The sequence below is a fragment of the Xyrauchen texanus genome, chromosome 38 (genome assembly GCF_025860055.1).
Source record: "Xyrauchen texanus isolate HMW12.3.18 chromosome 38, RBS_HiC_50CHRs, whole genome shotgun sequence".
NCBI classification, from domain to species: domain Eukaryota; kingdom Metazoa; phylum Chordata; class Actinopteri; order Cypriniformes; family Catostomidae; genus Xyrauchen; species Xyrauchen texanus.
Genome location: NC_068313.1, coordinates 28,110,826 through 28,127,188, shown reverse-complemented (window position 1 = coordinate 28,127,188; position 16,363 = coordinate 28,110,826). Strand labels below are relative to the sequence as shown.

The 16,363-nt window shown below is 39.0% G+C and overlaps 1 protein-coding gene across 1 annotated transcript in view; it reads right to left on the bottom strand.

Annotated features, from left to right (window-relative positions):
- Nucleotides 1–226: 226 nt before the first annotated feature.
- Nucleotides 227–16,363, bottom strand: part of LOC127631815 (NXPE family member 3-like) — a 37,048-nt gene continuing 20,911 nt past the window's right edge. The window contains exons 2-8 of the mRNA XM_052110174.1: nucleotides 8,087–8,154; nucleotides 7,130–7,555; nucleotides 6,552–6,967; nucleotides 6,352–6,428; nucleotides 1,021–1,224; nucleotides 527–864; nucleotides 227–421 (exon numbers count right to left, since the gene is read on the bottom strand). Coding sequence (XP_051966134.1) covers nucleotides 227–421; nucleotides 527–864; nucleotides 1,021–1,224; nucleotides 6,352–6,428; nucleotides 6,552–6,967; nucleotides 7,130–7,555; nucleotides 8,087–8,154 — 1,724 coding nt within the window. The remainder of the gene's footprint in view (nucleotides 422–526; nucleotides 865–1,020; nucleotides 1,225–6,351; nucleotides 6,429–6,551; nucleotides 6,968–7,129; nucleotides 7,556–8,086; nucleotides 8,155–16,363) is intronic.

The following is a 16,363-nucleotide window of genomic DNA, read 5'->3' as shown; positions in this document are numbered from 1 at the left end:
ATGTTTTCTAGAACTTTATTTGACATAAGTCATCAAAGTCAAAATTCATATCAACTACTCCTTTTAAATGTTTCTATTTAATTGAAAATACAGTACTGTATGTTACTCACACTTTAAATAATAATACAGTTCTTTGAATAATTCATGTGACGTTCAGAGATACATCACCTGTAGTAGCAGTTATTACTGAACTCTGTACATTCCTCCATGACAAAATAATGTAAATTCATTCCGGGCAAATAAATGAAAGGAAAATATCCATCTCATTTTTGATTACGACAGGGCCTGGATGAATGTTTTCTTTGCTGTAGTGACAGGCTGTCATTTGCCACACATCTAAAATATAAACACCAACATCCTGAAAAGCCCATCGTAGAATTCTGTCCAACTGTAGAGAATACCAGTCACTGCCAAACACATCCTATTACAAACACAGAGAAACTTCTGAGGAACAACATCAACCATAAACTTGCAATGACAGAGTGACCTCCATGTATATGAACACTGGGTACCATTACCATCTTACCTTATAGCCAGTGTTGACAGTCTTTATTATGATGATCGTTTCTGGTGCCCGTTGTAACAATGCCAGGATAGCTTTTCGGATCCTTAACACTCTGTGGGTGAAGAAATCCAGAGGGTATGTGGTGAAATGGGGCCCCAGATTAAACACAATAACAGTGTGGGGTCCTCCAGCCAGGTCATCAATCTCATTACTGATGTAGTGCAGATTTGCCACTGATGTTTTCCGACACCGCAGAGGAACACCGTGAGCCCTCCAATGTAAGTCAATGTTGTTCTCCACATCTACTGCTATGAGCGGCCCTGTCTGATACTGAACATGCAGATTCATCTGCTTCAGGGCTGCAGAACAGAAAGTGACACAAATGGTGAAGATCCAGCTGTTCTGTATCTAAGAATCTGACTGTATGCTATATCACAGAGAGGAAAGCAATACTTGAACTATAATCATAAAGCATACAAAGACTATTTATAAGGCTGGAATGTATGTAATCTCACTTGGTACTGCTTTCACAAAGAATTCAAACCACTGTCTCATAGTAGAGTCTCCCATCATGTAGATGTGTTTGTCTTTCAGGCACTGTGTTGTTGTTTGCATTGTGAAATGACGGGTGCTACACACAAAGGAAGTCCACACATCATTCAGGTAAAATCCAGCTGGAACTGGTGTGTGCAAGGCAGGACGACATTTCTTAGTTACACCTGTTAGATAGAGGAAATAGAGACTGTAAGAACTGTAATCTCCAAATGAATGAGTTTCCAGAAATATTGTTGTGTATTTACACTGCACATGCCGGCCCCTTCACAACTATATGGTGATAAACAGTGTTGGTCATAACGGATTACATGTAATCATGAGATTATATAATCAGATTACAAAAACCCTGGATTTGTAATTAGATTATTTGTAAATTTGTATTGATTACATTTAACTTATTATTCAGGCAACAGCAAGAGATTGTTAATAATTTATTGATCACTCAATTTATTGATAATTCTTCTTTTAAAATATTTTCTGATATGGGGGTTGGGGGGAGCGGTAGATTGCATGAGTATGGTAAAGGTCGTTTTAGTTTCACAAATTGCTGTTGTACTTGGCTTAGAAAATAAACATGAATGTGGTTTTATTGTGATGTTGATTCATAAATATAAATGGTCTGACCTGTTACCTCACATGGAGCATTTGAAGTGCCTTTTTTAGTTCACTCAGAAAACACAGACAAAAAAAATTATGTCAATTGTTATATTTCGATCCAATAAGTACGTTTTCTTTAATGCATTTAAAGGAATGTTCCAGGTTCAGTACACGTTAAGCTTGATCGACAGTATTTGTGGCTCGAGGTTACAATGAGGCACTTAACATGGAAGTGAATGGTGGCAATGAATGGGAATGTGGCCAATTTTGGGAGGGTATTAACACAGAAATTTTACACTTGTAATTTTATAAGAACACTTGCATTAATTCTTCTGTTAAAACTGGTTTATTATTTGAGCTGTAAACATTGCCCACTCCGGTTCAATGTCCCCAACCTCCGCAGGGATGCCTGAAAAGCTCCGCCGGAGGTGTGAGTTGAAGATCTCGTGGACAGGGACCTCCTCCAAACATTCCCAGTTCACCCGCACTACTCGCTTGGGCTTCCAGGTCTGTAAAGAGTCTTTCCCCACCCCCTGACCCAGCTCACCACCAGATGGTGATCGGTTGACTGCTCTGCCCCTCTCTTCACCAGAGTGTCCAAAACATATGACCTCAGATCCGACGACACTATTAAAAAATCGAGGGTGCTCTGGCCTAGGGTGCTCTGGTACCACGTACACTTATGAGCATCCTTATGTTCGAACATGGTGTTTGTTATAGATAATCCATGACTAGCACAGAAGTCTAATAACAAACATCCACTTGAGTTCAGATCAGGGAGGCCGTTCCTCCCGATCACGCCTTTCCAGGTGTCCCTGTCATTTTCCACGTGCTCGTTGAAGTCACCCAGCATCACTATGGAGTCCCCTACTGGGGCCCTATTCAGGACTCCATTCAGGGTCTCCAAGAAGGCCGAATACTCTGAACTGCTGTTCGGTGCATATGTACAGACAACAGTCAGAGTTTCCCCCCCACAACCCGTAGGCGTAGGGAGGTGACCCTCTCGTCCACCGGGGTAAACTCCAACGTAGCGGCGCTCATCCCGGGGCTCGTGACACCCAACTGTCACCTCACACCCTGGGAAACTCCCTCGAACATCGTGGTGGACACTGGTGGTCAGGGAAGCTGTCCGACTGAAGAAAGTGGCCTTCCAGGATTTGTTGTCCTGGAGTTCTCCGGAGGCAGTTGCAAGGTACCGACAGGCCCGAAGGGCTGCGGCCTCGGCCATGAGGGAGGCAAAGCAGTGGGTGTGGGAAAAGTTCGGAGAAGCCATGGAGAAGGACTTTCGGTCCACACCAAAGTGCTTCTGGAAAACCATCCGCCACCTTAGGAGGGGGAAACGGGGAACCATCCAAGCTGTATACAGCAAAGATGGGACGTCGTTGACCTCAACCGAGGAGGTTATTGGGCGGTGGAAGGAACACTTTGAAGAACTCCTAAATTCCAACACGCCCTCTATGCTAGAGGCAGAGCCGAAGGCTGATGGGGATCAGATTCTATTTCCCTGGGGGAGGTCACTGAGGTAGTCAAACAACTCCGCAGTGGCAAAGCCCTGGGGATTGATGAGATCCGACCAGAAATTCTGAAAGCTTTGGATGTGGAGGGGGTGTTATGGATGACACGCCCTCTTCAACATTGCGTGGAAATCTGGGACAGTGCCTAAGGAGTGGCAGAACAGGGTGGTGGTTCCCCTCTTCAAAAAGGTGTATCAGAGAGTGTGTGCCAACTACAGGGGTATCACACTTCTCAGCCTCCCTGGTAAACTTTACTCCAAGGTGCTGGACAGGAGGGTTCGGCCGATTGTCGAACCTCGGATTGAAGAGGAACAATGCGGTTTTCGTCCTGGCCGTGGAACGACGGACCAGATCTTTACTCTTGCAAGGATCCTGGAGGGGGCCTGGGAGTATGCCCATCCGGTCTACATGTCTTTTGTGGATCTGGAGAAGGCGTATGACCGGGTCCCCCGGGAGAGACTGTGGGAGGTGCTTCGGGAGTACGGGGTGGGGGGTCCCTTCTTAGGGTGATCCAATCCCTGTACGTCCAAAGCGAGAGCTGTGTCCGGGTCCATGACACGAAGTCGAGTTCATTCCATGTGGGGGTTGGTCTCCGCAAAGGCTGTGCTTTGCGCTTTGGATTTTTCCTGGCTCAAAATGAGGCGGAGGTGGTACCATACTGATCAAAAAAGTGACGTTAAGAACACGTAAACGTTGGCTTTGCATTAATACACTCGTAATGACCTGGCAACTGAATAATAGTGTTAATTTTTTTGTTTTTTATCATATTTAGACAATCTTATCCTATTTTTTTTATTTTAGTCAAGTATTAGTTGACAAAGTCTGGGTATTTTAATGTAGTTTTAGTCAATGAAAACTGTTGATATTTTTTTCATATTTTAGTAACATTTAGTCATATTGACATTTTAGTCACTGAACACTGTAAACATAAGAGTATTATTAATAAGCATTTGTCAATCTATTCTATCCAAAACCAATATATATACACATATTTTATTGTTGTTGTCATGTTAGTGTTATTTTTCACATAAGATTGATCTGATCATGAGGATCTCATGATGATGACGTTGCGAGCAGCAGACAGCGGGGGTGAGAGACGAGCGTATGTATCTGTGTTAGAGTGCGCATCAGCCGGCTGAACTTTAAATCTCTCCCGGTCTCGACTCCCGCTCAGACTGGGTCTCTTCCGCGCCTGGTTGAAGTGGCTCTGACCGCAGAGAGAATGACAGTTTTGGAGTTTGTGTTTATTTACATGGCACGTATTATATGAACTTTAATTAAGGATGAAATAAAGATATATCGCCAAGCTGTGATCTGTGATTCTATCAGACACTCGAGCTGCAGTGCTCCTCTCGTCTCGCGTGTCATCATTATAGATTTATATGACCTGAAGTTACGTTAAATGACATCAAGCGACTATTCGACAACTGAATTTGTTTTTATTATTATTGCCGAGATTTGCAGTTACAAATGGCAATCCACCGAGTGCAACGCTTGTTAGCGTTTTCCATGAAGACACCCACCAGAGTTTTGTAGACAGCCAAAGGCAACTTGAACTTGAATTGAAACTGGAAATGGTACGAGCTTATCCTACTCAAATGCATGGGACTTACATCAAATGAACAAGAATGAGGTCAAAAGTAATCCAAAATGTATATAAAGCAATCATATAAGAATACCATAAAAATACAATTGAAGAGATTATGTTACTGACTAAAAATATTTTCTTGTAATTTGTAATCAGTACTAGATTAAAAAGTAATCTTCCCAGAACTGGTGAAACACAAGGCTTTTAACCCTGCTGAAAAGACTAGCTTTACCAACATGCAATGTTTCTTTCGTTCTTTTTTCTTTTCTTTTGTCTAGTGCTTTTGACAATTCATATTGTTTCAAAGCAGCTATACAAAAGGTCATGCCTTTAAGGAATATTCCCCCAAAATTATAATTCTCTAAGTATTTACTCACTCTTATGGTCTGAAACTCGTATGAATTTCTTTCTTTTGTGGAACACAAAGAAAGATATTTTTGATGGAGACACGTTTTTTTTTTTTTTTTTCAGAGAATGCAAGTCAATGGGGTCCAATACTTTCAAGCTCCAAAAGAACATAAAGTTGACCATGAATTTAAGCTTGATTACACTTCCTCACGTTTGACGTATGCACAGAGCTCATGCACAGCACAAGCACATACACAGAGCATGTGTGCAGCAGTCTGCACATGCATCAAGAATGAGGAAGTGTAATCGAGCTTAAAATCTTAATCGCCAAAGAGACTGCAAATGGCAAGATTAAAAGTGAAAAAGGATTTACATTTTGATCACATCGCTTCAGAAGACATGGATTAAACCACTTAAATTTGATGGATTACTTTTGTACTACCTTTATGTTTTTTTGGATCTTAAGTGTTGGACCCCATTGACATGCATTTGCACAAAAACAAATTTAATTTGTCCATCAAACTATCTTCGTTTGTGTTCCGCAGAAAAAAGTCATACAAGTTTGAGACGGAAAATGATGAAAAGTAAATGATGAGAGAATTATCATTTTTAGGTGAACATTTTCTTTAATGTCTTTAGGCTCCCAGTGTGCAAACCAAAGGTGACTGTGGCAAGAAAAAAAATCCCTAAGATGTTAGTTAGTGGAGAGAAACATTTAGAGAGGAACCAGCCTCAGCTGGGGGAGCCCATCCTCCTCTGGGTTACCAGTCAATGTAAATATGCCAATATTATTTAGCTCTATAGTAGGCCTATGTGTAATACAAGTTGTGTATTTGAATAGATTAAATTATGTAATTTAGATATGTTTTCATACGCTCATGCTGGTCTAGGCATGTTTGTGCTGGTTTGGTGCTGGTCAAGCTGGTGGACTAGATTTCTGTGTAGAGACTTTGACCCAATTTGAGAACAAATAGCAAGACATCAGGTTTTTCTTTTTTAATGCTGCCTTCCTTGTTAGCTCAAAATAAAACATCCAGTTTATATTGGATGTGCCTTCACTTTATGCCTTTATGTCTTCTAGATCTTTTAATCAGATTTAATGTAATGCTAGATCAACATTTCATTTACATTAGACAAACTCTCACCCAGTTCAGAGTAATCCATTAAACTACAACATTGTACACACTCAAATTTCCCAACAGGACCATGCCTTTGTACAAGTCACAGATCCAAGACCAACATACCAGTACTTTCACTTGCATTGGAAGGAAGAATTTTGATGATGCTCTTTTCTCCATTGATACCCTTGTTGGTTTGCTTCCTACCAAAGAGAAAATATATGTCTGTCATACTGGCTTTTCATAACATTTTCATGACAACAAACCAGTTAATGATGAGTAAAAGAAATCAGTTATACGGAAAATAAAAAATCTGGTAATCTCACATAAGTATTTTCTCTTCTTTAGTCAGGCGATTGATATACCCGCCCATAGAGTGGTACATGAGGGCACTGCATGGCAGGGATTTGGGTCTCTGGCAGCGCCATGTTTCTCCAGTACGGGGATCCTTATATTCACAGCAGCAGTCTCCAGTTCCCATCCTCTCCAGTCCATTCTTGTTCCACTTCACATTACACTTCACTACTTCACTCAACCTGGTCCCATTTGGTCCTGGCCCCTCATAATATCCTTTGAAAAACACTCTGTCAGAGTCAGTGTCTCTGTGACGCCTCAGAACCTGCACAGCTTCACTGGAGTGGATAAGACGTACAGCCACCTGTGCCTCACCAACCCATGGTAGGAGAAAACGCACAGAGTAGGAACCATTGAGCTGGTCCACCACTTCCCCAAACACACTGGCCTGTAAAGGAGGAAAATCATTTGTACAACTCCCTCTGTCCAAGGTTTAGTAAATTTCAGCTTTGTAGATGGCACCCAAAATATTTAAGATATTTATAGCAGAATTAATGTTTGCTATGATATCTATTATCCAATTAAATATTTAAATGCATTTGTGAAGTACCTTAGATTTGAATAAGAAAAGCTTGGCTTGAAAGAAGTCCCCTCCATAATGTTTGGGTGTGTTGTTAAAATCCCTCGCATGCACAGTAACAAAAATCTCCTCGCCTATTAGGTAGCTCTCTCTCAGGTCCTGGATGGTGAATGTGGAGTGGGCTGGACTAGTACTGAGGGACACAGGTGTGTCAGATCTGTCTGGTTCAGCCCAGAAGAGAACCTGCTGTAAACTGGAGTACCTGTCTGAACTGATTCCTAATTCAGAGTAAAATGATTTTATCAGTGACTCAGACTCTTCTGAACTTATTATTAATACATTGTTTGCAGGAGAAGTGATGGTGTTTGTGGAGTTGTGGAGTCTTGCAAAGTGCTGAGATAAAATGCTGGGTGTAGATTGTTTCTTCTTTCCATTACCCATATAAGACCATACAACCTAGTACAGACACACAATATATGAAATAAAGAAATAAGGAAATTATTGTTCTAAGATGGTCAAGTGAATGAGACATTGGGTGGTTGTTCTTGTAAACACTTTTGTAGCTCTGTTAAAAAACTCTGTAATGTATGTGTATTGAATTAGACGTCTCTCCCCCAGCTGCTTCTAATTGCACTGAATATTGTACAAAATAAATACAGTAAAGCAATAATAATAATAATAATAATGACAAAGCCTACATTTAAATTGGAATATGTATTGCATACGATGAGCATATATATACACACACACACACAAACACACACAAACAGACTGTTTATATGGATGTTGTTATTTTTATATATTTTTGGAATATCATAACAGTATTGTTCTCAAAACTCATGTACATGATCATACACTATAAGCCAGTATAACACAATATTTGGTTATTTAGTTTTTAGTATATGCAGAGTCAAGGTTGCAGAAGAAAAACATTATATTGCCATTGCAAAAGATGCAGATAACAAATTAGTATGTGATCTAACTCACCAGAAAACACACGATTCCCAGACACAGCCCAGTAAAAAACAGTCGTAAGCAAGATCTTTCACTGTGAACTGTAAAATAAAAAGTTGTCACTAACAACAAACTCAATTATGAACAATTCAGTTCAGATATTGTTCAATGGTACAACAATCATATTCTAAAAATAATATTATATAAATAGAATTAGAATTGTATAAAATAAGAGATGGTTTAATGTTAATAAGTCTGATGTAATAATGTTCTTTTCAAATCATTGCAGATTTAATTCTGTTAATCCACGATATGCAAAATGGACGCTATCATGTATTGCCACGTCAAGCAATCATGTGTAGCCTCATTTGATGTATTTACGTATTGTCAATCACCTCACAATCATGAAGAGGCGCCTTCAGTTCAGCTTTATGCTTGACGACAGACTCATTTTCCTTAAAGCAGTATAGCCTGTTTGAGGATCTTTTAACTTTTTGACTAAACACTTTTGAGAATAATTTAATATTACATAGCACATATCACACATGCAGTTAACAATCTGCGCATATAGATTTAATGTGTAACTAATGTACTACAAATGTGCTGTTCTTTTTACATAAGTTTGATATAAAATAAAAAATATATATTCTACATCACCGATCAATGGTCAGTCGCGTCTGTTTATTTTATAAAATTCATTAGATGCAATATTATGCATTTATGTCTATGAACGCGTTTTAAGCAAACAAATTAAATGCCAAGAAATCTTTAGAAAAAACTTACAATGTTGTTTTCGAGTTTCAAGCTCCATTTTATTTTGTGTAATCATGTTTAACATGACATTGTAACGTCCGGCTTTGCATCTATTGGTAAATCTTTTACTATGTGACTTCTGTGTGCTCATCCTCTTGTTGGGTTGTGCTACCTGTCCGATTTTACCAATCCAATGCTTGGCATATGAATATTAATTAGGTTGTTCTTCACTTGTTCAAACAGTCTTACCCAGTTTTTTAAAGACTTTGAAAATTGTGTGCTACTTCCACATATACAGATTCATATTACAATGAGAATGAACAGAAATTAGAAAGTTTTCAAGATGTGCACTTTAATAAACGAAAGAAATGTTCAGCCAGCTGAATAAAATAAGTTTAAAGCTATTTCCTCCAGGCACTTGAATATGAATAAAGGAGGCTAAACGAAGACTGTAGTGGATATTAGCAAAGTGTTTCTGACACTAGTCAAACTAAACCACGCCAGCAAATGTTTTATCCATGTTGAACGATCATGAATATTAAATAAGGGACGGGGATGTTTCAGGAAGAGTTCGCCTAAAAAGTTCACCTGTAAAAATTATCTAATGTGGCTAGCTTTATTTAACTTTATTTATTTTTTACAATTGTAATTATGATGATAAATTGTCATACTTCTTAAGGTGATTGTAGGCTTATGCTTAATACACATACACCTTAACACATACCGGACCTCGGTAATTTTTTCATATTCAAAAATAAATTTTGATGCCATGTACAACTGAATAAAAAAAAAATAAGCGGTTGAAAACTCCTTTGAGTGTCTGCATGCATGTATAATTTAGTTTAGACAGTTCTTTTTTCATTCTTTAGTGTCCGCAGATACAAGAGTGTGATGAAATGGCGCTACCTGAAGCTGTGCAGCGCATTTGCCGTAAGCGGGACCAGTCTAACTAATCTGACGAACCTGCTCTGAGCTTGCGGCATGTTGTCCCGAGGTTAAAGTTTAACCGAGAATTCTCTGTTATAAACCCATCTGATAAGAGACACTTAAAGGCTCTGTGCTGTAGTTGAAACAAGATATGAGGTGCCCCTAGGGACATTATTCAGAATTACCATGCACATACATGTACTTTTCCTCTCACATACACATATGAAACCAAATTCATTCACATACTATAGTGAAATGCTCACACACATACAAGTGAAATGCTTTTACAAACACAACTGAAACGCTCTCATACATACAACTGAAAATATTACGCTCACACACACAACTGAAATGCTCACACACACGCAACTGAAATGCTCTCACACACACAACTGAAATGCTCTCACACACACAACTGAAATGCTCTCACACACACAACTGAAATGCTCACACACACTCAACTGAAATGCTCTCACACACACAACTGAAATGCTCTCACACACGCAACTGAAATGCTCTCACACACGCAACTGAAATGCTCTCACACACAACTGAAATGCTCTCACACACTCAACTGAAATGCTCTCACACACGCAACTGAAATGCTCTCACACACGCAACTGAAATGCTCACACACACGCAACTGAAATGCTCACACACACGCAACTGAAATGCTCTCACACACGCAACTGAAATGCTCTCACACACGCAACTGAAATGCTCTCACACGCAACTGAAATGCTCTCACACAAGCAACTGAAACGCTCTCACACACGCAACTGAAATGCTCTCACACACGCAACTGAAACGCACTCACACACGCAACTGAAATGCTCTCATACATACAACTAAAATGATTACACTCTCACACACACAACTGAAAAGCATTTCAGTATGTTGTATGCAAGCATTTCAGTATGTTGTATGAAAGCATTTCAGTATGTTGTATGCAAGCATTTCAGTTGTGTGTGTGAGAGCATTTCAGCTGTGTGTGTGAGAGCGCTTCAGTTGTGTGTGTGAGAGCATTTCAGTTGTGTGTGTGAGAGCATTTCAGTTGAAACGAAGCACATTTCAGTTGAAACGGAAGGTGGTTAAAGTACCCACTCCACTCCAGTTGGTGGCAGTAGTGTATGGCGTTTAATTTTGGACAAAACAGCGCAAGCGCAAAAACACAGCGCGCAAGTGAATTTCAACAGTGTGAGCACCATGACACAGCTCGCGACGTAAAATTTAAACCTGCAGAACTTGCAAATCACAAACTCGAGCACAAAAATATGATTGTGCACACAAATTAACAAGTCCCACACACGCGCGAAGTTCTTTTCTGCACACGCACGAGTTCTTTTCCTATGGGAAGCCAAACAAAGCAAAAGTGGGACGAGACAGCGGGGTTTACAGAGCTCGCGCCGCGCTGACATGTCATCTGCGCGGTTCAATGGTCCGAGCCAGCGCGCCAGTTCGTCAGCGCAGCGCGGACGTGTTTCCTAGCGACACCCAATGGGCAGCGCGGCGCGAACAATCCTCAACAGCGCTGCGCTGACCAATTTAAACAGCGCAGCGCAAACCATACATGCAAATAAATGTAGGCCCTACAATAAAGAAACCCCTCCTTCCTTACAAAAATTGGTTCTCTGCTGAAGTTTAGCAGTTTTTCCCTACAGAAGACAAAGAAGAAGAAAGACAAGATGAAATGCATACATTTCTTATGTTTATTATCTTTAATAGTGTTAGTAAAGAGTAGTGTTGTGATATATATATATATATATATATATATATATATATATATATATATATATATATATATATATATATATATATATCTGTATAATGTTTTAGAATGACCTTAGCAGAAGGTTGGCGTGCTCCTCAAGACGACTACGATATTGAAAGTCATTGAAGTTTCTGCTTTGTACAGCTCTTTCCGTAGCCTCTATACATATGTGCAGTTCTTCAAAGTAGGGTATCGACGCACAACACTACTCTTTACTAACACTATTAAAGATAATAAACATAAGAAATGTATGCATTTTCATGTTGTCTTTCTTCTTCTTTGTCTTCTGTAGGGAAAAACTGCTAAATTTCAGCAGAGAACCAATTTTTTGTAAGGAAGGAGGGGTTTCTTTATTGTACATTAATTTGCATGTATGGTTTGCACTGCGCTGTTTAAATTGGTCAGCGCAGCGCTGTTGAGGATTGTTCGCGCCGCGCTGCCCATTGGGTGTCGCTCAGAGGTTAAATTGGGCCGGAGCGCACCGGAGCGCAGCTCCGCCTCCTCAGGTCCACAACACACCCTGCCGGAGCTCAGCTCCGTCTCCTTCAGCACCAAATATTGTTATTCCACTTAAATTATTTTTCATCTCCTGACTCCTGGCAAATACATGGCATATGAGACTGAATATTTAGCAAGACTACACAGAGACACCCAGGCTACATGGAATTATCAGACGTCATAAATGCATTAATCGCTGGTTCAGCACCCCGCCCACAACCATCAAGGGAAAACTGTCACTATTCTAAGACAGCGACGTTACCATGGAATCCCGCTAACGGCTAGAGCGATCGAATATAAAAATAGCATGTAACTATAACATGTTATATAACTAAAGCATGTTAGTTTACATGTTAAATGAACTACTAAATGAAGAATAACATCAGCTGCGTGACCATTTAAAGTAATATATTGATTTTTAACAGTTTGCATATACTGTAGGTGCACGACAGTGAGGCCAGACTGCTCCTGTTTGTACTTATATGAGCCCATTATTATCCCATTTGTTACCTAATATTTATACACATATTACACAGAAGGAAAGGCTCCTCATTACCATGGTTAGGTCAGTGTGCTAGTCTTAAATAATAGTAATAATAATAATAAATGAATGTATTTATGAAAAATAAATACTAGCTGAAACACATCTTGAAACTTTAAACTGCCACTGTTGATGTCTAATAAATTTTAACTTTAGATTATTTCATTTGAAACTGAAATATTTTGTCAAAATATAACAGTTCCTTTTACTGTAAAATCCTGAAACAAATTTGTAAAGGTGATGTGTGTAATTATTAATATTTTTAACTATTTTGGTAAAGGGCCACATCGGGTTTTAAGTAGTGCATGGGGGCCACATAATGCTTTTGAGATACAATGTTCTGCATTGATTTGGTTTTTGTAACTTTTAAGGCCAGAAATAGATGTGTACTCAATTTTCTTAAGTGTATCTGTGACTAATGGGACTATTCTGCAATTGCCTAAAGTATTGTATTGCGCTACAAAGCTAGATACTTTTCTATCAGGCATTAGGCTACAAACCTCAATAAAGGTGGAGATTATAATTTTTTTTCCAACTGTACTTCCCTGTTAATTTGTTATTCAGTTTTACTAATAATAAAAAAAAACTTTATAGAACGTTTAATGTTTCTCGCAAAGCGGGCGAGTTTACTCTTTTTTTTTTCTTTACCCGTTTACATGCTAAAAGTGGCATGATGCGGGTCTCCTCAATAGTTTTTCAACACTCAACAGAATAACACAGGCTGCATGAATATGATAAATAATTACTGCAAGAGTTACATTTACATACAGGTGCGAAGGGACTTCAACGTTTCTAAATTGTACAAATAAAAAATACATTTACATATTCGTCTCTGGCTTGCAATATTTTCAAACGTGTTCCTTTCATACATTTTATGAGGGTGAAATCCATTGCCTGCCTGTTAACATTCAAGATAAAAAATTATAATAAAATAAGTGAACTGTAAAGTATTTGTCTTTGTTTGAATAACTACTCAACCCTACCTTACACATTAATACTGGAAAAAGAGCCACTTTGGTGTAAAAACCCTAAGTCATTTTACGGCGGGATTTTGAATGATGACCATTCACAGTAAATAAGGGCTCCCCCTCCCTACAAAAGCCAATTTAACCACTGGTGTCGCTAGGAAACACGTCCGCGCTGCGCTGACGAACTGGCCGCGCGGCTCGGACCATTGAACCGCGCAGATGACATGTCAGCGCGGCGCGAGCTCTGTAAACCCCCGCTGTCTCGTCCCACTTTTGCTTTGTTTGGCTTCCCATAGGAAAAGAACTCGTGCGTGTGCAGAAAAGAACTCGCGCGTGTGTGGGACTTGTTAATTTGTGTGCACAATCATATTTTTGTGCTCGAGTTTGTGATTTGCAAGTTCTGCAGGTTTAAATTTTACGTCGCGAGCTGTGTCATGGTGCTCACACTGTTGAAATTCACTTGCGCGCTGTGTTTTTGCGCTTGCGCTGTTTTGTCCAAAATTAAACGCCATACACTACTGCCACCAACTGGAGTGGAGTGGGTACTTTAACCACCTTCCGTTTCAACTGAAATGTGCTTCGTTTCAACTGAAATGCTCTCACACACAACTGAAATGCTCTCACACACACAACTGAAGCGCTCTCACACACACAACTGAAATGCTTGCATACAACATACTGAAATGCTTTCATACAACATACTGAAATGCTTTTCAGTTGTGTGTGTGAGAGTGTAATCATTTTAGTTGTATGTATGAGAGCATTTCACTTGTGTGTGTGAGTGCGTTTCAGTTGTGTGTGTGAGCGCATTTCAGTTGTGTGTGTGAGAGCGCGTTTCAGTTGTGTGTGTGAGAGCATTTCAGTTGTGTGTGTGAGAGCATTTCAGTTGCGTGTGTGAGAGAATTTCAGTTGTGTGTGTGAGAGCATTTCAGTTGTGTGTGTGAGAGCGTTTCAGTTGTGTGTGTGAGAGCGTTTCAGTTGCGTGTGTGTGAGCATTTCAGTTGTGTGTGTGAGAGCGTTTCAGTTGCGTGTGTGAGTGCGTTTCAGTTGCGTGTGAGAGCATTTCAGTTGTGTGTGTGAGAGCGTTTCAGTTGCGTGTGTGTGAGCATTTCAGTTGCGTGTGAGAGCATTTCAGTTGTGTGTGTGAGAGCGTTTCAGTTGTGTGTGTGAGAGCATTTCAGTTGTGTGTGTGAGAGCATTTCAGTTGCGTGTGTGAGAGCGTTTCAGTTGCGTGTGTGTGAGCATTTCAGTTGCGTGTGTGAGAGCGTTTCAGTTGTGTGTGTGAGAGCATTTCAGTTGTGTGTGTGAGAGCATTTCAGTTGCGTGTGTGAGAGCGTTTCAGTTGCGTGTGTGTGAGCATTTCAGTTGCGTGTGTGAGAGCGTTTCAGTTGCGTGTGTGAGAGCATTTCAGTTGCGTGTGTGTAGAAAAAATTATTATTTCTACATTTGTTTAGGATATTGTTTTTCCTTACAAATTCCAAAGAGTATTATTATTTTTAATTTGTATTTTATTTTTTACAAATTAATTACATTCAATTATTCATTTTTTTTTACCAGTAATTATCATGATTTTACTAATACCACAGTTAAACTCTGGATACTATGCAACTACAAAAGCAGAATTTAACAAAAAAAAGCTTTAACAAAAAAAAAAAGCTTATGTATAAACTCATAAAAGCCTATATGCACTCATGAATTAATGAAGTTGTGACTTTTTCTCCTTTGTAAATATGTTCATGTCATTTTGGGCTTACAGTGACACCTAGTGGTGTAGATGCAGCATAATTCAAAATCAGCAGTTTTCAGTTACAGATGCCATTGTAGGAATTCACTATTCACATTCAACCATGATTAATTTAATACAGAAGTGAAAGTATTCAATAAAAAGATGGTTACTGAGATTAAGCCAATAGTATTCAGCTGGTCAGGGGATTCTAAAATGGCAGCTCCCATGAGGACACCCACCCATAGGTATGACTCCTACCCCATGTAGAATAAAACCGCTTTTATAAGGTTACTGATATGACTACAGTCCTCATCTCATGTGAATTGTCATGATTTTATACATATGTTTCAAAATTATAATGAATTTCTTCAGGGGAAAAAATACTGAGTGAACCTTTAAATAATTCAGAGTCTGGCAAAAGGAAAACAATTGATTGTTTTGGATAATATGCATATGTAGGGGAGTTATGCCCCTAGATATTAGTTGTTAATTAATTTTTGCTGTTTTTCTGTAGTTATTATGAGTAAATTTTGCTGCCCAACTCAAAATCGATGCTTTATTGGCAAATGTGCATTTCTATGTGACACAAATTCAGTATTAATATTGTTAACAGCATTTGCTATTAAAAATATTTCTGTATTTTTATTGGTTTCTGTTCTTTAATTTTTATATTTAATTTTGAAGTGTAGAATATGTTGCGTTTGTAGGTGTAATTTTGGTAAAAGTTTTGATACCTCGCACATTTTCAAACGCTGGCTACGGCCCTGCTTAAGAAGTCATGTATTAATATTTAACTTGGTAACATTTAATAAAATAGGGCTATATTATTTATTTAAGGATTTAAAATGTATTATTGAATGTTTCATCAAAACTGTAATACTAGATACATAAAACTACAATTTTGGTCAAATTACGCTGATATGCAACACTGTCCATTCTTTGTCCATCTTTTCATACAAAATAGGTATATTTTGCTTTTACCATCGGAAAATCATAAATGATTGCTGATAGACTCAATTTAATAACATTTAATCATTATTATATTACGGTCGCTGTGTTAATTCATATTAGTTTATTTTAGTATCCATATATTAGTTAGGCTATATTGTTGTATAACGCGTTTCGG